Source organism: Spea bombifrons, chromosome 13, assembly GCF_027358695.1.
Source record: "Spea bombifrons isolate aSpeBom1 chromosome 13, aSpeBom1.2.pri, whole genome shotgun sequence".
Taxonomy (NCBI): Eukaryota; Metazoa; Chordata; class Amphibia; order Anura; family Pelobatidae; genus Spea; species Spea bombifrons.
In genome coordinates, this window is record NC_071099.1 from 8,052,397 (window position 1) to 8,077,259 (window position 24,863).

The window sequence follows — 24,863 nt, forward strand, 5'->3', positions numbered from 1 at the left end:
TTTGTGGCTACAGTAGGTGTTGTAGAAATCAAGCGTTCACATATTTTGTGGGATAACTATAACTAAAAACCTTACTTCACCACTGCTGTTTTTTTAAAGCTTGGTACATTAACCCATTTTGGTGGGTCGCTGGTAGACATGCAATGCTACCATACCACACATACACCAATCAGCCATCACATTACGATCACCTGCCTAATATTCTGCAGGTCCCCCTTTTCTGCAGGATAGTGCCATGGGTTCTCCAGATAAGCAACACACACACCTGGCCATCCATGTAATGTAAAAGAAAACCACCTTCTTCCATTGTTCCGTGGTTCAGTTCTATGCCCACAAGCCCATTGTAAGCACTTTTGCAGCGGACAGGGGTCAGCATAGGCACCCTGAGTGCTCTGGAGCCAGGTAGCCCCATATGCAACAAACTGCGATGCACTGCGTCTTCTGACACCTTTCCAGGAACTTGAGTTACAGTAGCTCATCTGTTGGATTTGACCACACAGGCCAGTTTTAGCCCCTCCCCCACGTGCATCAGTTGACCACTGCAGACCAGGAACAAAAGAGCTGCGGTTTTGGAGATGCTCTGGCCCAGTCACCTAGCACTGACACTTTGACCCTTGTCAAAGTCGATCAGATCATTATGCTTGCACATATTTCCTGTTTGTAATGCATCAACTCTAAGGATGAAACGCTCTCTTGCTACCTAATATACCCCACCCACTGATGGTGCCATGATAAGATTATCAGTGTTATTTAATTCACCTGTCAGTGGTCATAATGTTATGGCTGATCGATGTATATGGTATGAAAAAAATGAAAGTAATAACTGTAAAACCTAGACCCCAAACATAATACCACTTTTAACTAGAAATTACAACGAAACTATGCATCTAAGGTAGTAATATTAGTCTGGAGATATTACAGAATATACAAAGCAGGGCTTTTTTGCGGCACCTAACTTGTGGAACAAATGTTAAGTACAATACGCATGCCTGTTTGTGATTTCCAAATTTTTACAATCAAATATTTTATTGCCAAAATATACCCATTTGGTTTCAGCTTGAAAACCAATTGGTTTATCAAATTGAAATGGAAAGAAATCAAAATAAAATGCAGAAGGCGGCTTTAAAATTTGGGAAGCAGTATTTGAAGAAGAAAAAAAACCAAAAAAACTAAATATGTAACGCCTATATATCTGCCGAGAGATGCCCCCTTTTTTTTTTTAATTTATATTTTTTATTATTTTGAAATTTTCCACAACATACCCCTCCTTTTTTAGTACCAATTTGATTAACGTGATCAAGTATTTATTAAGATAATGATCTTAATGTTAATTGTATGTATGGATTTGTTATGTGTAAGTCTTGTCTTTTTTTCTATATGTTTGTTAAAAAAAAAAAAAATTGTGTAGCATATATTAAATAATGGATTATATACACATATAAAAAGTCTCTATCCAGGAATAAATTATATATGCGCGTGCACACACAAAAAAAAAAAAAAAAAGCAGGGGGGTTTTGTCATTGAACAAAGATCATGGAGGAGTTAATTACATAAATGCACTGGTGGGATGGTTTTGTTACAATTGCTTTGTTGATAAATAGGAAGAAAAAAAGGGAATGATACTTGAAATTTGATAAATGTGTATGCTTCCTCATGACCAAAAGAATCTTGTAATAAACCTATACAGAGAAGGGAAGGGCTATGTGACAAGCATTTAAATGTATTTTAATACCTTAAAAAGTATATACCCTCCATATATACACAGAGAAGTGACAACAACATTATATGTTGAATAGTTGTACACAGGATTACAATAAACCCAAGCCAAAAACTTACATTAAATATAAAACCTCAAGATACCATTTTAGAAGATTTAGGGAAAATTCAAATTTAAGCAGTTAAGAAGAGAAGATTAAGACATTAAACAAAAATTGCATTCATTTTTGTTGTTTGGATACATATAGAGCAAAAAATATATAAATAAAAAAACTTAAAACAGAACTGCACTTCCTGGCACGATCCAGTGTATACTAAGTACAAAGACACCGACTCCAGAAATGCAAGGTATACATATATGTAGCAGGTCCTACAATACATTCTTAACTGGCATAAACTTGTTTCCATATCCACTTGACTGACACCTGGAACAAGATTAAAAGAACTTTACTCCTTTGCCATCATTTAGCGTAATAATCTCTGCTTTATGTTCCAACTGCAGGGCTTCCAATGATCGAAGTAGCATGGTCTCATCCAGTCCATGGAATTCTGAGGAGACAGACAAACTAACCAGTATTATAGCAATAGAGGAACAGGCATAATTTTATTTTAACTGCTACAATAAGCTCTATTATGAAAGGGTAACAAAATATTTTGCAACTGAAAAAGTGTTTTAAGCAGTTTAAACAATGTTCCACACATCAGTAGCAGACTATATCTGTACATAAAAATTATCTAATGCCATAGGTTTGTAGAATAAAGTCATAGCAGAAAAAATAAATAAAGCACCTGGAGTCCCTAAAACCGCAATGTATTACCTTGCTATATATTACCATCCTATAATTAACAAATGAGTATTCTACGTGTATGAGGTATTTCCAAAAAGATACCCATCACTAAACACAAATCAAAATTTACTATTTTCTTCGTCAAAATATTTACGTGTTGAAATTAATTATTCATGCTACATGTTGGACTGTACATCTAAAATTTGCTTCAAAAAGCTCTATCTACCCTTGAAAAAAAACATCCAAAGTTGTGGATAGACTACAAATGGAAAAAAAGGCAATCATGGTTGAACATACATATGGTAAAAACGCTATGGTGTAAAGCACCTGTTAAGCACTTACCTGCTACCCGTTCCCACGCAGCACACCATTCAAACAGGTCCACCGCTGTGTTGAAATGGCAAAACCATTGCCATGTCTCCAGCGACCACCACATTTTTGTAGTAGTCTACGAGAGGCGCCATTTTGGAGGTTGTTTGTATGTCATTACTAACACTGGTTTAGGCTACAATTTTGTCTAAACCACCTTGTTTCTATCCTATAGTACCCAATCGTTTAGCTTTGCTACTGTGTATTTTGTAGTGTGTTTTCTCTGTAATTTTGACCTTGGCTAGTTTTTTTTTATTTATTTCATTTGACTGCTTCCAGCCCTGACCCAGTTTCATTCTGGACTTTGCTTCTTGTGCCCCTTGGTACCTCCCTACTGATCTGATCTTAGACGCAGGGTCAAATCCCAAGTCGTGTTTCTCCCAGTTCCCGCCAGACCTCGGCTGTGTCTTTATTATCCCATGTGGTCAGTCCATTTACATGCAGCCATGGCGGCCGTGGGGTGCTCTGGAGCTCAACCCATGAGGAAAAGGGGCTGTCATTGGTGAACACTGTACACCCATCTGGGAACTGACCTGACTTCCCATAGAGGGTCCAGCTGGACTTATCATAGCACATGATTGGGCCCCAATTCTGGTGCAGCTGGTGTTTTCATAGACAAGAAATGGTCTCTACATCACTGCTAAAAGAAACTACAACTGTTGTATATTTCATCAGTAGACATCCTTCCTTGACGCTCTTGTCAAGTCACCTAATAAACCATTAAATAACTTTTCAAAGTAGGGGTTTTACACTCTGAGGAAATCACTTTTGGAATAATTGAAGCCCCCTGTACTTCGATAATAATTGGACTGACGTGACTAAGCATAATCCCAAAATTGAGTACATCCTATCTTCTTCATTGCATTGGTAATCAAAAGGTCCATCAATGATGTCCAAACTACCATTCATACGGGAACCAAACATGTGGTCCAATCAGCTTATTGGGACTTTTTAGATAGATATATTTTCAGAAAAAGTAATTATCCCCTGTCTGATTGATCTGTTACTTGGGTCTATACCTCTTTGTGGCCACACTTACCCTTTATCCCTGCCAGGGTTGAAATCATTAGAACGATACAAAAAGGAACATTTAGATAAGGGTTTTTTCGTCCCTTGCTCTCTCCTGCAGGTTCAGAGGGGTTTTTTTGTCTCCAAGAAAGCTGGGTCCTTACAACCTTTTATATATTGCTAGGGACTTAATAAAATCACTATACACAATCATTACCCTATCCCAATTAGCTGAGTTTTGATCAGATCGAAACAGGCCCAGGCCTGGTGATAAATAGAAAACTGCCTTTGTGCACCGCCCCAGTAGTTATGTCTAAATACTGGAGGACTTTACATAATCATTTGTGAATCCATGCTCTTTTTGCCTGCATGCCACCTCCAATCCAAGGGGCAGATGGAATGTACAATCTAAACTCAATTTCTTTGTCTTCACGTAATTATCCTGCTCCGCAGTGGCGTGAATTAGCTTCCTTTAGCAGAATCATTTTTCAATTTTGCCTACCATACAGCTCTAAAGTGTTCTATGTTTGCCGTGGTAGGTTATGACCCTAAGCTCTTACCTGGCTTGATTTCTTTCACCATTGTTCCCTTGGTGCAAAGAACATTGGTCCCCTATACATATTCCTGACCTATCCCTCACAGACATAAATCCAGACACACCTTCCCTCAGCGACAACTCAGAGCCTTCAATACCTATTTCTGAGCAACTACATACTTTTGCTGATATTTCTGTCTCTAAATTATTCTGCATCCTGTATTCTGATTTGTAACAGTCTGAAATTTTGCATTCAAAATTAGATTTGCAATCATCTGTTCCTCTGTTAATTACATCTGTCTACTTCCATTTGCTTAAAACATGGATAGAATTCTTCTCTTCCTTGCAGCTATCCCTCACAGACATCAATCTAGACACACCTTCCCCAAGCAACTCAACTGTTCAATGTTTAATTACCTCCCAAATCAACCTTTCTTCATTCCGACTTGCCCTTCTTAACTCTATACATATTTACAAACTACAAGGTTGCATTACACCAGGAATAAACTGCTCCCTTGATGCCAGCAATACTTTGAATGATATCTTCTGCTCTTATCCTACCAGCATCATTGCCCCACTTCCTAATCTTGAAACTAAGGTTGCTCCAATGCATGACTTTAATATAGCTGCTGCTTCAACACTTTTAGCCACATCCTCCACCATCTGATCTATAAAGTGATAACAGTATTCCAGAAGGAGAATATCTCCTCATAACCATAGCCACAGAATCATAAATCCTGGGTGCAGCACACTAGTTACCGACATCCCCTGGAAAGGGAAAGGACAAAGAGTTAATCTCTTTCTGGAGTTTTCTATTTCTCCAGGAACACACAAAGGGATTATTTAACAAGAAATAGTTGGTCTTCCAACCACAGAAGAAACGTATCAGTCTTTACTTTAGCCTTACCTTCTTCTATCTCCATAGAAAACCTAGCAGCTCCAATACCCTTATTCCTTCCTTCCTTCCATCAGGAAAAATAAAGCTTCAATACACTATATGACCAAAAGTGTGTGGCCATTTGACCATCGCATCTATATGAACTTGTTGGATATTTAATAAAAAAATCATGGGTATTAATATGGAGTTGACTCCCCCTTCTAGCTAAAACAACCTCCACTCTGGGAAGGCTTTCTTAGGGCGTGTGTAGAAATTGGTGCCAGTTCAGCCAAAAGCACATTTGTGAGGTTAAGCCCTGATGTTGGACGAGAAGACCTAGTTCACAAGCAACGTTCCAATTCATCCCAAAAATGTTAAATGGGGTTACGATTAGAGTACTGCATGGGCCACAGGTGTCCCCTAACAACAACAATCATCAAACCATGTCTTTATGGAGCTTGGTTTGTACACAAGGGCACCAAGTCATGCTGGACTAGAAAATTCCCTTCCTGGTGCCACAAAGTCAAAAGCACAATTATCTAAAATGCTGTAGCAATAACACAACCCTCCAATGCAACTAAGGGGCCTAATCCAAACCCAGACCTCCATCCTTCCTCCACTAAACTTTATAGCAGGCACTATGCATTTTGTTAGTTAGCCTTTTTCTGGCATCCACAAAACCCAGATTCCTCTATAAGACGTCCAAATAGCGAAGCGTGATTTATCACTCCAGAGAACACATTTCCACTGTCCCAGAGCCCAGTGGTGATGTGCTCCACACCACTTCTGCCTTCACTTTACATAATGTTATAACGGTCTTTGTCTAGTGTACAGCTGCACGGCCAAGAAGATGGATTACAAGACAGTTTGGAAATCTAATGAGTGATGGTACAGAGGACAAGTTATTTTAAGTGCTATGCTCTACAGCACTCAGCAGCCCTGCTCTGTGAGTGTGCATGGTCTACTGCCTTGTGGATGAGCTGTTAAACTTAGATGTTTCCACTTCACAATAATAGTGGACCTAGGCCACATTGAAAGTAATTGACCTCTTCAGTACGATCCATTCTACAGCCAATGTTTGTCTACGGCATGCCTATGTGCTTGATTTTATACAACAATGGGTGTGGCTAAAGCATCTAGATGCAATAATGAAAATTAAGACCAATTGAAGATGTTTAGAATACCCTACATCTATTAACATTACCTGTAATGTAGGAACATCCGCCAATTTTTTCAGTGCCCTTGGGGGCCTAGAACGTCCTATCTCACCCCACAGGCAACATACTTACCCGGACGTACCATGGATAACCTGTATGTGTACACAAGCGCGTACACCAAACTACAGTCATGTGAAAAAGAAAGTACAACATCTTTGAATTCCATGGTTTTACTATCAGGACATAATCATCTGTTCCTTAGCATGTCTAACAATTAGGTAAATAGAACCTCAGATGAACTACACATGACATATTACACCATGTCATGATTTATTCAACAAAATAAAGTCAAAATGGAGATATGTGTGCAAAAAGTACAATATTATTTGAGGTTTTTATTTTGCATCATCCAGTGTGACCACCTCTATAAAACGTTTTTGCTGGTCTGGAGCAGTCAGGTGTGTGAACGCAATGCCAAAGAAGAAAGACAACAGCAATGACCATAGACGAGGAATTTTTGCTGCCCGTCAATAGCTAATTTTTAGACCTGCTAAGGAACAAATGATTATCACATCCAGATACGTAAAACCATAGAATTCAAAGAGATACTTCACACCTACCCAGTACCAGGCAAGAAAATAATTCCCTGTCCTATCTGGATAGGCTAAACAATCTTCTACTTGATTCCAGGGTTGACATGGAAATTATGTATTTGTTTAATGTAGCCTTTTATGAGGTGATGCTAAAGATTTACAGATTAATATGCTAAACAAACCAAAAAAGATTATCCTTACCTTCCCCCACCGTGTCATCACCACTAATCAGTTCATAAAGTGTGAACACAGAATTGGCCATACCAATTTTTGACACCTAAGAAGGAATAAAAATGTATATTTATACATACAATCATTTAGCAAAAGTAAAGTTGGTAAAAAGATAAACAAGTTTTTTCCATTTTTACCCATTATAAATTGCTGTTTATCTACCCTTACTATTGACAGTCAAATATTAGAAGGTGCAGTCTTTCCTAAGAGATGCTATTCTGGAGAATCTCAATGAAAATAAATGTATGACTCCATATCAGCATGGGTTTACAAGGGATCGGTCCTGTCAAACTAACCTGATCAGCTTTTATGAGGAGGTGAGCTCAAGACTGGATCGGGGTGAATTGCTGGACGTCATATATCTTGATTTTTCCAAAGCATTTGATACGGTGCCACATAAAAGGCTGGTACATAAAATGAGAATGCTTGGGCTGGGGGAGAATGTGTGTATGTGGGTAAGTAACTGGCTCAGTGATAGGAAACAGAGGGTGGTTATTAATGGTACATACTCTGAGTGGGTGACTGTTACTAGTGGGGTACCACAGGGGTCAGTTTTGGGTCCTATTTTTTAATATTTATTAATGACCTTGTAGAGGGATTGTATAGTAAAGTATCAATCTTTGCAGACGATACTAAGCTCTGTAACGTGGTTAACACAATAGAGGACAGTGCAAGATTACAAATGGATCTGCATAGGTTGGAGGCTTGGGCTGGGATGTGGCAGATGAGGTTCAACACAGATAAATGTAAGGTTATGCACATGGGGAAGAAAAATCCAGGCTGGGAATATGTATTTAATGGGAAAACACTGGGGACGACTGACATGGAAAAGGACTTGGTCTTGGTTAACAGTAAATTTACCTGTAGCGACCAGTGTCAGGCAGCTGCTGCTAAGGCAAATACAATCATGGGGTGCATCAAAAGGAGCATAGATGCCCACAACAAGGAAATAATTCTACCATTGTACAAGTCACTAGTCAGACCACACATGGAATACTGTGTACAGTAGTGGGCACCAGTGTACTAGAAAGATATAGTGGAGCTGGAGAGGGTTCAAAGACGGACAACCAGAGTAATAAGGGGAATGGAAGGACTACAGTACCCAGAAAGATTATCAGAATTAGGGTTATTTAGTTTGGAAAAAAGACGGCTTAGGGGGGACTTAATAACTATGTATAAATATATAAGGGGGCAGTACAGAGATCACTCCCAGGACCTATTTATACCCAGGACTGTATCTATAACAAGGGGACAGTAAGAGCGGTGAGACTATGGAACTCTCTGCCAGAGGAAGTGGTAATGGTAAACTCAATAAAAGAGTTTAAAAGGAGCCTGTAAGGAACAGGCCGGTCTGGGCCTCCCGGACGTCGAGGGCTATTGGGTCGCTTCCCACCTTCGGAGGGTGGCGGAGTGGACGTCTTGCACCCGCAAACAATGGGTGCACATTGAAAACTCCCTTTTCCCCTTGGAGATCGCTGCCGTCCCATGGCTGCCCTGTCGCCATGGCCGGCCCGCTGTCCCTAATCACCCGACCGTTACCCCGACGCTCCGTGTCCTTTGGAGGGCCCTCGCTAAGTATCCCCTCGCGACTTGTCCTGGCCCCTTGTCCCCAGTTTCCTCTAATCCCGACTTTCCTCCGGGCCTTTGCCAGGCGGACATACGGTTTCTCCTGCCGGCACGGGAGCGGGTACTTCGTGCTTCGCGCCTCTTTACCGGGGACTCGGTCCGCCCCATCTCGGACTTTATACCTGATGCCCCGGTCCCCTTTAGGGCCACTTTCCTCTATCACCAAATTAGGCACTTTCTGTCCTCCCTGTCCCCTCCCTCCGACTTGACTAGACCACTGACGCCGTTTGAACTGCTCTGTTCGGACCCCTCTAGGCATTCCCACCTACTCTCTATGCTATACAAACTCCTACTGACTCACCGTACCCCTAGGAAGCCGTACTTTCTCAGCCTGTGGGAAAGGGATCTGAACCTGTCGTTTGAACCCGTGGACTGGGATAGGATGATATTACTCGCCCTTAGAGGGGTCACTAGTAGTAGGTTGCAGGAGTCGGCATATAAGCTCCTCACCAGGTGGTATCGGGTACCCGCTGAGCTCCATCGCTTCCTTCCACAGGTTTCCCCCCTGTGTTGGAGGTGTGGATCTGCTGAGGGGTCCTACATGCACTTATGGTGGTCTTGCCCCCTGGTGCAACCACTGTGGGCGGCTGTGGCCGCGGTGATACGGGCTGTTGATGACCCTTCCTTCCGGCTCCTCTAGCCTGGGCTCCTACAAGAGGTCGCTCACGATTCATTTCATTACCGCCGCCAGGGCTACCATCCCCTGTTTTTGGCGTCGGGCTGTGCCCCCGCCTGTCTCGGTGTGGCTGAGGAAGGTTAATTTCATATGCCAGATGGAGGATCTGGTCATGACCTCCAGGGGCTTCGGGTATAGAAATGGTTTGAAGTGGTTGCCGTGGCGGGAGTTCTTGGCCTCCCCCTCCTTTCAGACCGTCCTGGGTAGTTTCGTTGCAGCCCCCCCTGCTCTAGATTGAGATTGCCTGTGGTTTTATATCCTTGCGCTTTGTCTTTGCTCCTAACGCTCTGCGCTATTGCGGCGCCATTATCTCTGTATGCTCTTGGAGACGGCACCTCACCCACCCACCCATCCATTTATTCGCGTGCGGTACTGTTATGTTATTGTTACTATTTTTTTGTTACTTTTTGCCTTTTCGCCTGTTTATCTCACCAACTTTCCGCTGCGAGATCATCTGCTGTCAATCCCTGTGACATTGTATCTCTGATATTTTGCACATTGTATCTCTATACACGGTATTTTGTCCTCTGTCACCTCTGCCGTTAATTTGCCATCTTGTGTGCCTTTGAGAACTGGCATTCCCCAGTGTGACACTCGCCCGATGTGTACGATTTTGTACGATTTTGTCTTGCTGCCTGCTGTACTGTGTTCACAGTGATGTCTTGCTGCCTGATGTACTATGTTTCTTACTTTGTGCACTGTTACCTTTTTTCAATAAACGGTGAATTGAAAAAAAAAAAAAAGGAGCCTGGACGTGTTTCTTGAAAGCAATAATATTACAAGTTATGGATATTAGATTAATAGGGACAGAACGTTGATCCAGGGATTTATTCTGATTGCCATATTTGGAGTCGGGAAGGAATTTTCCCCCTGGTATGGGGCAATTGGCATCTGCTTCATAAGGGTTTTTTGCCTTCCTCTGGATCAACACAGTAGGGACACAATATGTATATAGGTTGAACTTGATGGACTTTGGTCTTTTTTCAACCTTATGAACTATGTTACTATGTTACTTGCAAGAAGAGTTAACACTTGTTCAAAACATCTAAAAGGCATCACTCTGAACTAGATCTTTCATTGACAAGAACTCCAATATTACATAGAAAATGAAAACCAACAACCATCCACATCAAGAAGGTCACCATGACTACTATCACTGACCATAAGTCAATGTACCTACAGTGGCAAGAAAACTCTTTGGCATTACCAGCATTTAAGTATAAACATGACACAATCATCTAAGTTACAATCATGAACAAACAATTTGTCCATATTGAATACAGCATCCAAATTTTCAAAATGTGTGTTGGAAAAAGTATGTGAATCCCAATCCAATCACTTCAACATACACTAATTGAGTTTGCAAACCTAGTTTCCAAACATAAAAAAAACAACAAAAAAAAACACACACTCCTATAATGCCAAGGCAGCTAGTACCCAAGTATGATAGGAGTGTGATTATAGGCTCCCTATGCCATGCCACCCCCCCACACACACACACGACTCGGCTGGGTTCCTGTTTCTCCTGGCCGGTACAAGAGACGATGATAAGCAGCCTGGCCTCTGCTGACGATTATTTTCGGCCTTTTTTTGGCATTTTGCCAATAATGCCCTTTTCGCCCAATATATTGGTGCATCCCTATAGAAAATCATAACCTGGACGTCGACAGAATAAATAAATGGGACTCATCCTATCTCTTCGGCAGGAGATTCTGGAGTGGCTGTAAGTCATCCAAGGCACAGCATACCCAAGGGTTCATGCCATACTAGAGTGACAAGTGAGCCAACACCACTACAAACATTTTTATGAATAGCTTTGGGGCTGAACTGCATGTGTGAATCCACTTGAGAAGTTGGAAATGTCACTTAGACACATTTCACAATCCACACATGTAAACATGCAGAAAAGCGACCATAGATGGTGTATCAAGGTCATAAAAGAAAGAGCAAAAATTAATGTGGACAGTTTCCATTTTGAACCAAATTGTTGACTAGATGAAAGTTCACAATAACACACTTTACATATACTTAATCAACAATTTTCAGGACCCAATAGTCAGAGATTTTGCCTCTTGCAAGATGGCGGTGCCCATAAATTTTTTTTAAAAGGCGGATATACGAAAAATAAACAGCCTGGTCCTTAAAGGGGTTAAAAATTTGCAGGCGTATAGTTGAAGCCCACAATTATACCAGGGAAACCATAGAATAACACACCTTAAAATACATAAAACAAATATACCTTAAAACAAAGACAAAAAAATACCGTAGCAAATAAGTTATCATAAACTGGAGATCAGCACAAAAAAAAAAATGCATGCACAATAAACAAACATCCTAGTACAGAACATTCAAGGTATCTTGAATGAAAGAAAAAAAACAATTGCACTACCGTATTGGCCCGATTATAGTCCGCACTTCCTCCCCCGCATTTTAAGTCTTAGAAGTGGGGGTGTGGCCTATAATTGGGGTTTAGAGCAGGGATGCACAATTTGTATCACACAGCGCCACAGGACATTAAGTTCCAGGTGCGGGGCAGGTGTTTTTTTTTTTCCTTCTTCTGCCCGCAGCAAGGTTAGGATCCAGGTCCCCTCGATCCTCCTCTCTGGCAGCTGGTGGGCATCTGTGCGATGCAGACAACCTCCATCACCCAGACCTCCACTGGCTGCCCCTGCTAGACACCAGGGAGTCTGGGGATGCATTGGTAAATTGGGGGGGGGGGGCGTACAGAGTGGCACATCAAAGGGGCGCGGCAGCATGGCACATGGCACATGGGGGGGCAGCAGTGGCAGAGTGGCACATCAGGGGGTGGGGTGCAATTTTTCTCAGGTAATTCTACACTATGAGGTTAGAGACTATGAAAAAGATGAGTAATGTCTGCTCAAATAGGCTAGACGCAAGATTCTTACCCATTGATAGATAACTTTTCCCCACTCATCAGGTCTCCTCCACATGATCAGGAACCTAGACTTGTTTTTGTCTAACCACTCAAGGTCACCTTCAAGAAAACAAAAATATTGAGTATAAAGACTATTACGGTTCTATAATGAGGTCCCTGAATGGTATGTTAGAATACAGCTAAGTAGAAAGTTCTACCATAGTTCCATCTTAATTGGTCTTATCTCTAGAATCAATGACTCATCCAAATTTAAATGTCTACACATTTATCAAGAGATAAAGCTCTGTAGAACTGTAACAGGAGATCTTACCTTTTTTCCTGAGTTCCTCCAAAATCACCAGAACAGATTCCAAAGATAATCTTCCTACATGGTGTTAAGGATCTTTTGGTTTAATATTACATAATTTAGTTTATTTTAGCCTAATGAGAAACGCACAGGGGTGAGTATGGTTAGTGGAGCATGTGTGCTGTGTTTAAGCACCATCCCTACCCCTGAACACAACATACTCACTCACGCTCTCGCCATACTAACACACACTCGTGGTAATGTCATACTGTGACATACTTTCACACCACTCCTCTTACAAGTTCAGTGCAGCTCTCGCAGATTTCTCACCCCCTTACGTTGAAGATGGCCCTTATCTTCTGCAGGGTCACACAAAACACTTCTGGATGCCTTGGGTACCAGGGCGTTTGGATGCCATGCCCCTCTTAGTATACCACTTCAAATGGGCATTTATGCATTTCCCATCATAAAGACACATTTTACATATAATTTGTACACAAGTAAGACATCTTAAGAAAAATATTCCAAATTATCACCTTACTCAGTTGCATAAGATTTTTAACTGTTTGGCAACTACAAGGCACTAAGCCTTGTACTTTATATGTCTTTATTGGTAGGCACACTATTTCTCTTTCTAGTTTGGTGTCAGTGTGAGGTAGAAGGTAGAGGGAGAGACAGAGCTGCAGACATAGCAAGTGTTTGTATACTTTGGCTTTGTTATCTGAGCTGTGATGGCTCTTTAAAAATGGTACTTTTTATTTTTGAGCGCAACTCCCTTCCATTGGATTCGTCTGTAGTTTAACCCGTTGGGCACAAGCAGTAGTTTATTACATTTTTTTGTTTTATTATTTACACATTCTTAGGATTTTGGTTTGCCACTTGGTCTATATTATTTTGATATGGAATTTATAGATTTAAATGTGCAATATATTAACGATTACAAACTGATATCTTGTTTTTTGCGGAAGTACTCCAAAAGGCCTCCATCACTGGGACCACTGGAGAGGCCTAACTCCCAGCCTCCTCCCTATTGACTATGGGCCCTGGGTTTGTAAAGGCTTCTGTGGCTACCCCCAGCAGTATCATCTCATCACTGGTTGAGGGGATTATCTCCAGCAGACAGCCAGGATCTGCAACCAGGGAGTGACTGCCATTGTCTTAATTTAATATCAGACCCCTCCAACTCATGGTGCATTATGTTGTGTAAATCAGTCTCTCCCCCCACCCCATTGTATTGTTAATCCCGTTACTGCCCCTGTTGTCTCTGGGAGGCAGATTAAAGGGGCGGTTTGTGTCCCAATATCTTGTTTTATGTAAATATGTGTTTCGCTGGATATATCCAGCTCTGTGTGTCCAAAATAAGTCAGTCTTCGTTTGGTTTTAGCCTACAAAGAGTCTCGGCTAGTGACTGGGGAACCGGAGAAAGTGTGTTGTCCCAGGCTAAGAGAGCACAAGTCAGCGGAGGTAGTCGGTCAGACTATCCAGCTCCGTGACATTGGTAGCAAGCAGTGGGATTGCTTCTTAGTGTGAGGGACACTTACTTTCTACCGGAATTGACCGACAGGACGGCAGACTTCGGTCGCCTTGACGAGGACATGGATGTGGTATCAGAATTCCAGGGGCTACTGTGGGTCATCCTCTCCTGCTACACCACTGCTCTGCCTACAGAACAATACCAGAATCTGAGGCAAGTGGTTCGACGGTTACTATGGCAGAGGGCTGTTATACGTCGGGGTCAGTGTCTTCCAAGCTCCGAACAAAAGATTAGAGACCAGTGGGAACTACGGATGTCATTCCTGGGACAGCAACCCCAGAAGCAATGGGTATCTGAATTGGACAACCTGGTCCAACAGGAGGTGGAGCTGGAAAATGCGTATCGGGCACTGCAGTGGTATGCAGAGCAAGCATATTGGGGAACTGCGAAATAATTTTCTCCAGACAGCTATGACTTTGGTGGCCTGGGATTATTATGGGATAGTCTTCAGGAGGACCCGGACTTTGGCAGTACAGCGGAGTGGCGGATTGAGGACATCCGGGATTTCAGGGAGTGGGCCCTCCCAGATGCACTAGGACTTAAAGGTGATTTAGACTATTTACACAGGAGTGGGAACTGGAGAAGGCATATAAAAAAACTGTTTGACCATGTTCAACAGAATGCCCCAGTGTGCAGGGATTTTGTGGATGTTATGGAGTGGTCATCTGAGGATGACCCAGGCGGGGTGGATGGGACTGTGGTCTCCACCCCTGAGTCACAGGGATACTGGGCAGCTAATCCAGATCCATGTGACTTTACACCACAACCGGATCCAGAGATTGTGGATCTAATTGATTTTACATCTGAGTATGTTGGTCCAGGAGGGCTTGCAATTGGTTTCCCTTCCCAGGGAAAGGAAGAAAGTTTTCTGGGTGTAGTGGATGGGACTGCGGTCTCCACTAGCACCCACCCAGCTGAAGAGCTGGCAACAGGGCAGAGCGCTGCTGGCTTCTGCCCCCACACCTTCAATGGCTACAGGGATCCAGGGAGATGCGGCAGCCGGCCCATCTCCCCAGCGGCAGCTCACCAGTCCGCGAGCGGAGGAACTGGCTCTCCCTCCCCAGCGGCAGGCCGCCCCAGAAGATTCCCTAACCCCAGCTGAAGCGCTGGCAACCAGGCAGAGCATTGCTGGCCTCTGCCCAGCACATACCAAAGCTGCAGGAATTCAGGGAGATACAGCAGCCGACCCGCCCCCCAGCAGAAGCTGGGAGTTGGAACAGCCGGTCCATCTCCCCAGCAGCAGAAACTAATTCCGAAGTTTCCAAACACTGCAGACTCCATCGCTGTACTTTTTTCCACCTTGGCAGGTTGCCAAGTTCACAATTGAACACCTATAATAAGAGTTTAAGACGTTTCAAAAATTGTCCTAAAAGTATTTATTTTAACATGCTTAGAAAGGATACTTTGTATTTTCTTATTGTTAAACAACGGGCTTTCCTGGATTTCCATAATATTCAGCGTGTATAATTTGTTGTGCCGGCAGTAGGACAGAACTAAAGAGCCCCATGCTGACAACTGCTTTTGTCTGGTATCAACATTCGGTTGCAACCTACACAAACATACAAAGAATAACACAACTATTACACTTGGAAGTATTTATGCAGTCTTGGTGTTTGTTACTATTACACATACAAACATTACTGATGTAAAGTGCTATCTGCAGTATGAGGATCCACAAATTAAATGTTTTCATGCCACATACTGTGAGAGCAATCTACACATTTGCTGATAACAAAATCAAATCTATTTTGATATAAATAAGATAAAGGTGATATATAGCTAACCAACTTGACACATATGACTGGTTCAACTTTAAGTTAACAAAGAATTTCAGGGCATAAAGTAAAAAGGAAATGATATGATTACTTTCATAGAATATTGTGATTGCAAAAACAGTTTTTGTGCAATACATAAATACCAGGTCAAACTTTGTATTAGCGCACTTCCAACAAAAAGAAATGCAGTGCTGTAAACAATCTTCGGCGCTTGTCTATGTGCAATAGTCACACAAGAACATGGGTTGGCAGAACTGCAATGCAGATAAATAATTGGAAACAGATTAAAACTTGCATAAATAAAATGCCCTTGTAATGCCTTTGGTTGAAGCCAAACTTAAGAACATACTGATTTCCCATCTGGATTACTGTAGCTATTTGCTTATTTGTCTTCCTAGCTGGCCTCTATAATCCATTTTCAGTGCATCACCTTCAAAGCCCTCCTTCTTAACCTTCAAGGATATTCAGCACTTTTTAATCTCTAATATCACTCCCTCCACACCCCATCCATTCAGGAGTCTCTCTGCCCCTTCAAAAGCTAACACTCCATCACCACTATAGGCTTCTCCAGATCTCTGCCACTACCCACCACTGGACAGTCACCAAGCCACAGCTCTCCACGACTTAAACGGCAAACAATCTCTGCATAAATCAAATGCAACCATGCCCCTAATTTACAAATATCAGAAAGAAGCCCATTTTATCCAGGGAACAATGAAGCAGATCAGTTTGTTTCTCTGTACCAGAGTTTGAATTCATATTATAGGTTTCGTGAATTAAAATGCTTACAGCCGATGCTTGTATATGCACATGTCTGCACTCAAAACACGTATACGGGCATTCCCAGTGTTTCTCCCCCTCACAATTAGGCTCAGCATTTAAGACAGAGACATGGCACAAGGGACATTATGCTCGTTAACAGACAAATAGAGAAGGAACTATTTACTATTAAAACAAATGGTGTGACTGCGCATTAAAAACTTGCTTAAGGTTGTACCTCTGATACACAGGTATTAGACAAAGTATACAACGTGGTCAGTCACCAAAGAACGTTATAAGAGAACTGTAATCGCATGTTTCCACACTCGTTTCGCCCGGAACTCATCTGTAACTAGGGGCGGCATGCTTGTGTATTTTTTTTTTGCCCCCTTTTAAACACCCCCCCTGCTTCTAACACCCCTTAACCTCATTTGAGCACCCGAGTATCTCACGTGTAGAACGGCGGAAAATTGTACTGCCACGGCCACTCAAACCCCATCATAACAATCGGTCCACCAAACTCTTCCGCCCGGTTACAGAAAACACACGCTGTAAAGGTTCCGGGTTCCGGATTCTGTCTTCCTACCCAACAGTGATTGGTTGATTAAAAAAAGAGAAAAACAATAAAAAAATAAATAAAAGAAATGACGGTATATGTAATCTTGCGAGTAGTTAGGCGTCCGATTCCAAACATTGCTGCCAATGCTTTCCGTACTTCTGCATAAAAATCTTCAGAGACCTCCAATGAAAATAAGTGTGTCCAATTAGGTAAGTAATGGCCGGGGCAATCTGTTAATTGTTATTTGGTATCAAGTAACTGCTTTTGCCAATTTTTTTTTGTGAAAAAAATAATAATATTAATTTGGGAACGTTACTAAGATTAGTATAAAAATGCAGGGGGTAGCAGAAGCATTATTAACCCTTTCGCTGCTAAGCTATTTCCCACCCTGGTGCTAAGGCAATTTTGAGCATTTCTTGGGAATAAACTATACAAACCATATATTGTTTTCAGCACACTCAGCAGATTCCAAATATACCATTTTTATATCTGTATGTCTCATTAGGTTTGCAAAATAAAGCCAAAAATGGGGAAAAAGTGTATTTTTTTCACTTCTGACTCAATAAAAACTCGTTTGTAATTTTATTTTTCTAAACTCTAATATCAAAACCTGTGTTGCTAAATATTTGTAGTAGGTAACCAGTCTAAATCTGGCGGGGGGCAGGTGGTCATTTCAAGGGGGCAGGTGGGCATTTCTAGGGGGCATAAACCATATCTGGGTGGTCAGAGTGGCTTATCTGGGGGCATAAAGCGTATCAGGAGTTATAAAGCATATCTGGGGGCAGAGGGGCATATCTATAAGTAAGGTGCATTATGAATTAAGGGGGGGGACCTTAAAATGGCTATTGGTTTTCTGTTTGTATATCAAATATGCTGACAAACTGATAGATACCAAAAATGTTAAAATACATATATTCCTGTTCATTAGATAAAATACTGTTTTACCATTCCACTCCTGTGTATTTTTTCTTTAAACATATTTTTTCTTTAAAATAGCAACAAACTTTAAGGGTGCGGCCTATAGTCAGGTTCGGCCTATATTCAAGCCAATACGGCATATACTGGTATATCTCCCTACAAAGTTATATAATTGTATTAAACAAATTAAAGGTAAATAAGAGACCATTGCCAGTAAATGAAGTTTTTTTTTAATAAACCAAATTTTGATTGATTTTGTCAATAAAGGAGGGAAAAAGGGACACACATAAAGGAGGGAGCCCTGATGCAGCAGGACAAGGTATAGTATATAGGGAAAAAGAAACAATAAATAATAATAATAAGAAAGTACATGACATTACAAAAAATACATAGTAATACAAAGAACGCAATCCAGACCTCACCAGCTAACCCATGATTCAATCCTGACCTACCCGTGTAGAGGGATCGGTCACAAAACATGACTAGTAGAACCATTTCCTCCCATGTTGTGCCTCCTGACCCATATGCCCAGCCACCAATACTTCAAGAACCCGTGTGTTCTCCACTCTCAATATCCACTCCCGAAAGTAGGGTGGTGATACCTTATTCCGATGCAAGGAGATCAAGGTTTTAGCACTAACATCCAGTTCCTGGACACTACCATCTACATAAAGAACAAGTCCATTCAGACTTCCCTCTACCGCAAACCAACAGATAGACCAACCTATCTGAAACACAACAGCTTCCATCCCAGACATACCAAAAACTCAATCATCTACAGTCAAGCTATTCGATATAACCGCATCTGTTCGGATCCTATGGACAGAGATAAACACCTCCAGAATCTCAGGGAGGAATTCATAAACCATGGGTACAGTACAAAAATCACAGACTCCCAAATACAGAAAGCCATCAATATCCCCAGAGAAAACCTCCTGAGATACCAGCAGCCACAAAAAAGAGATCGAGTACCATTAGTGGTCACAAATGGAAGCCCTGCGCAAGATCTCAAAGGAACTACAAGAAATCTTGCACACTGATGAAAGACTTCAGACGATAATCCCACATCCCCCACTGCTCTCATTCAAACAACCTCCCAATCTCAAACAATGTATAGTGAGGAGCACCCTTCACAGGCGAACAGCAAATGGTACCTCTCCCTGCCAACAAAAGAGATGTGAGACCTGTGCACACATCCTTCCCACAGATGAAATACAGATACCAGGCTCACACTTACACCACAAAACCAATGGCTGCTTTAGGTGCAAATCATCTAACGTGGTCTACCTCATCATGTGTGCTAGATGCCCAACAGCGATGTACGTGGGGGAAACAGGCCAAGCATTACACAAACGGTTTAATTCCCACAGACATACCATCAAACAGAAAAAAGTAGATACACCTGTTGGAGAACACTTCTGTCAGCCTGGACACAGCATTCAGGATGTGAAGCTGTCAGTACTGATGGGATCGTTCCGCACCCAGAGGGAGAGAAAGATATGGGAGATCAAACTAATATACCGTTTTAATACCCTACTTACTGGCCTCAACAGAGACAGAGAATTCATCTCCCATTATAACATCACCAACCATTAATCCTCCCACAATTCGAATTCACTACAAACAACTTATTCCTGGGAACATTTGACACCTTCATGGATCTGGCATGTGTCAGATGGTTTTATGGCCCCTCTAACCAGGGAGTGAACTGACCAACGATGCTTTGATTGAACCGGATCTGTCCATTGGATCTCTACTAGTCCAACTAATTTACTGCTGAACAAATTCCCCAATACCTCTGTGTTTATCTAATGTCTTTGTTAATGTGTGAATTGTGCTTTTGTATTTAGATAAGTCTGTGTTAGCTTCATTAATGCCTGAGGAAGGGACCTAACAACTTGGTCTCGAAAGCTCGCAATCAAACTCTCAGTTAGCCAATAAATGGTATCATTTTAACTATACTTTTCTCAAGGTTTTAGCCTCATTGAGTGCCGCACAATAGATTTTTTGTATGAGGCAATCGAGTCAGAAGCATGGTGCAACAAGTACCGTATATTCCGGCGTATAAGACGACTGGGCGTATAAGACGACCCCCAACTTTTACAGTTAAAATATAGAGTTTGGGCTATACTCGCCGTATAAGACTACCCCTCTACCCAGTATACAACAACCAGCCAATCACGGCAAGCACTGTACCTTACCGGTGATTGGCTGGTTGTTGTATACAAAGCCTGCTTGGATTGGGTGGGTCAGCTCTCCCTAACATACGTACACACCAGCTTACAAACACACATATACACATACACTGCCCTTAACATACGCCTGTCCATACATACACATTTATACACTGCCCTCACCACACACCACTGCCTTTACACACACTGCCACTCTGTGTGTCCCCCCCGAGATATGCTGCCACTCCGTGTCCCCCCCCAGATATGCTGCCACTCTGTGTCCTCCCCATATATGCTGCCACTCTGTGTGTGCCCCCCCCGAGATATGCTGCCACTCCGTGTCCCCCCCCAGATATGCTGCCACTCTGTGTCCTCCCCATATATGCTGCCACTCTGTGTGTGCCCCCCCCGAGATATGCTGCCACTCTGTGTCCCCCCCAGATATGCTGCCACTCTGTGTGTGTCCCCCCGAGAAATGCTGCCACTCCGTGTGTGTCCCCCCCAAGATATGCTGCCACTCCGTGTGTGTCCCCTCGAGATGTGCCCTACTCCCCTAGACTTACCAGTCCGGAGTCCCAGGTGTCTTGCGGGGCCGGCAGGGGACATCTATTCTACGCAGAACAGTATACAACTTCCGGCACCGGAAGTTGTATACCGTTCTGCACTGGTAAGGAGGATCGTTAAAGGTTGCGACTAGTTCCTATCCGGTAGAAGGACCATGTTCTTAACAGGGGTAGGAAATAGCTTGCTCAGTGTGTGTGAGCTATTTTCTATCCAGAAAAATTTCCTTTTGCCCCCTAGTGGTCAGGTCCTGTACAGGGATAGGAACTATCCAACTCATGTAAAGAGAGCTAGTTTCTATCCCTGTAAATGACCTTTTGCTCCATCGTGGCCAGGTCCTGTTAAGGGATAGGAACTAGATGGTTCATGGTGAGAAATCTAGTTGCCATCCAGCTTAAGGACCCTTATCTCGCCGGCTCACACAGGTCCCTTACAGGGATAGGAACTAGACAGTTCATAGTAAGAAATCTAGTTTCCATCCAGCTAAAGGACTTTTATACCTGCAGCTCACACAGGTCCCTTACAGGGATAGGAACTAGACGTTTCATAGTGAGCAATCTAGTTTCCATCCAGCTAAAGGACTCTTATACCTTCAGGTAACAATGGTTTCCATCCAGTTAAAGGACTTTTATACCTTCAGCTAACAATGGTCCTTAACAAGGATACAATATCTAGTTCTTATACCGCAAAGGGACTCATATCTCCAGGACATGCAGGTCCCTTACAGGGATAGGAACTAGACGGTCCATAGTGTGAGAAATCTAGTTTCCATCCAGCTAAAGGACTTTCATACCAAGGATAACAATCCCTAGTTCTTATACTGCAAAGGGACTCATATCTCCAGCTCACACAGGTCCCTTACAGGGATAGGAACTAGACGCTTCGTAGTGAGAAATCTAGTTTCCATCCAGCTAAAGGACTTTTATACCTTCAGCTAACAATGGTCCTTTACAAGGATAACAATCCCTAGTTCCTATGCTGCAAAGGGACTCATATCTCCAGCTCACACAAGTCCCTTACAGGGATAGGAACTAGACGGTTCATAGTGAGAAATCTAGTTTCCATCCAGCTAAAGGACTTTTATACCATCAGGTAACAATGGTCATTTACAAGGATAACAATCCCTAGTTCCTATACTGCAAAGGGACTCATATCTCCAGCTCACACAGGTCCCTTACAGGGATAGGAACTAGACGCTTCATAGTGAGAAATCTAGTTTCCATCCAGCTAAAGGACTTTTATACCATCAGCTAACAATGGTCCTTTACAAGGATAACAATCCCTAGTTCCTATACTGCAAATGGACTCGTATATCCAGCTCACACAGGTCCCTTACAGGGATAGGAACTAGACGGTTCGTAGTGAGAAATCTAGTTTCCATCCAGTTAAAGGGCTTTTATACCTTCAGTTAACAATGGTCCTTAACAAGGACACAATATCTAGTTCTTATACCGCAAAGGGACTCATATCTCCTGCTCACGTAGGTCCTTTACAGGGATAGGTACTAGACGGTTCATAGTAAGAAACCTAGTTTCCATCCAGTTAAAGGACTTTTATACCTTCAGCTAAAAATGGCCCTTTACAAGGATACAATCTCTAGTTGTTATACTGCAAAGGGACTCATATCTCTTGCTCACACAGGTCCCTTACAGGGAGAGAAACTAGACGGTTTACGGTGAGAAATCTTGTTTCTATCCAGCTAAAAGACTTTCATACCTCCAGCTCACACAGGTCCCTTACAGGAATAGGAACTAGACAGTTCATAGTGAGACATCTTGTTTCCATGGTCTTGCCATGGTCATAAAGGCAAGAAAAATTCCAGAAACACTGTCTATTAGATTTTATTTACTCTAACGCAGTTTCATAACATACCCATAGATATTCCTAATAATAATTGTTGTGTTAATGGGTACCAACGTGTCCTTTTTATGACTCCAATTGTCTTCCATCTGTCCTGGATTCATACCTTAACCCTGTGTGGTCCTTCAGGAGAAAGGCTCCATTGGCTGTGTCTTTCTTGGATATTCTCCCTTGTGTATGGCGGTCCGACGCACACAGCTGAGCTGTTCTCACTACCTTTGCACTTGTCCGCTGCACAATACTCTGTAGGCAACAGTTTATGCCTGGCTCCTATTCCAAAAAGCTGCCACCATGAGGACGTAATCTATTAATCTACCTGTGTCACTAAAAAGTTTATGTTTTGTGAGTGGTTGAGATAGACGGTAGAAGAAGAAAACAGTATAAACATCTAGTTAAAGAAAAAAAAAAACAGATTTTTAATTGCAATTCCAGATATATTACATGCGTTATGTTCATTTAATTATTCGTGAACATATATTATTATTACTATTATTTTTGAAACATATACAGCTGTTGCTTTATTTTATCACATTCTCATATACATTGTGAAGGTCTCAATTACAGACATGGCATTTAGTCTATAACAAATGAGTCTATTCACTGAAAAATGATGTGCAGGAGAGTTGAGATCCCTGTCTTAAATAGAGTGAGTTGCACGCTCTCTCTCGAGGCGCTCGCTCTCTCTCGAGGCGCTCTCTCTCTCTCTCTCTCTCTCTCTCTCTCGGCGCTCGTTCTCTCTCTCTCGAGGCGCTCGTTCTCTCTCTCTCGAGGCGCTCTCTCTCTCTCTCTCGGCGAGGCGAGAGAGACGCACTTACTGGCACAGAGAGAGAGAGACGCACTCACTGGCACAGAGAGAGACAGAGAGACGCACTCACTGGCACAGAGAGAGACAGAGAGACGCACTCACTGGCACAGAGAGAGAGACAGAGAGACACACTCACGGCACAGAGAGAGAGACAGAGAGAGACACTCACTGGCACAGAGAGAGACACAATCACTGGCACAGAGAGAGAGAGAGAGTGAATCACTGGCACAGAGAGAGAGAGAGAGAATCAGTGGCACAGAGAGAGATAGAGAGAATCACTGGCACACAGAGAGAGAGAGAGAATCACTGGTACACCGAAAGAGAGTGAGAGAGAGACAGACTCGCTGGCACAGAGACAGAGAGAGAGAGACTCACTGTGAATTATTTCACAGATTCAAGTTTCCTTCTGCCTCCATAATATTCTGTATTTCAGGAGTTCTGTTAAAGCTCCATCCTCACATCCCAGGTTATTGAAAAGAAAACAGCAGCCCAGCCCAGCACAGCCTATTTGTAGTCATTTCCACGTCCCGCGCTGCTGCTTCTTCTTCTTCCTGTAGTTCTTTGTACCATGTGACCAAACAGTCACGATGGTCACCCGATGCGCTTAGACAACCTAAGGGGGGAGTGCCGGCACGGGAGGCTGTCTGAGCGTATCGGAGAGTAGGATGCAGGTCCCCTGCACCGCTGCGGGGGATCTGTATCCTAACCCTGCCAGACCTCAAGCTCCCTGTTGGACTAGTTAGAGGGAGGTCGTGATCTTGCACCTACCTCGGCGCGACCCTGAAGACAGGCCCAGGGGAGGCGGCTTCTCCGCTCGCCCCTCCCCTAGAGATACGTGATGCTCCAGTCCGGCTCGGTAAGTACGGTAAGTATACCCGGCGTATAAGACGACCCCAGACTTTTGAGAAGATTTTCTCGGGTTCAAAAGTCGTCTTATACGCCGGAAAATACGGTAAGATACAGGTTGAAAAGGAGGCGGAGAGTCAGTGAAAAGTTTGATAGTATCATGAATCTCCCTCCAAAATGGAACAATAAGGGGACAATCCCACCAAATGTGTAGAACCGTGTCCACAACGCCAACACACATCTGGAAATATGGCATGCAGACGTGCTGTCGTACAGTACCACATCGTGAGGAATTTGTAAGAAAGCTCCTGAGT

At 42.6% G+C, this 24,863-nt stretch overlaps 1 protein-coding gene across 1 annotated transcript; it reads right to left on the bottom strand.

Annotated features, from left to right (window-relative positions):
* Positions 1 to 1,709: 1,709 nt before the first annotated feature.
* Positions 1,710 to 17,388, bottom strand: VPS25 (vacuolar protein sorting 25 homolog). Its single transcript, XM_053454214.1, has 6 exons — positions 17,279 to 17,388; positions 15,696 to 15,841; positions 12,783 to 12,836; positions 12,483 to 12,571; positions 7,245 to 7,320; positions 1,710 to 2,265 (listed from the first exon to the last, which is right to left on the bottom strand). Exons 1-6 carry the CDS (start codon positions 17,326 to 17,328, stop codon positions 2,153 to 2,155), a joined length of 528 nt encoding a protein of 175 aa, XP_053310189.1. The 5' UTR covers positions 17,329 to 17,388; the 3' UTR covers positions 1,710 to 2,152.
* Positions 17,389 to 24,863: the final 7,475 nt, after the last annotated feature.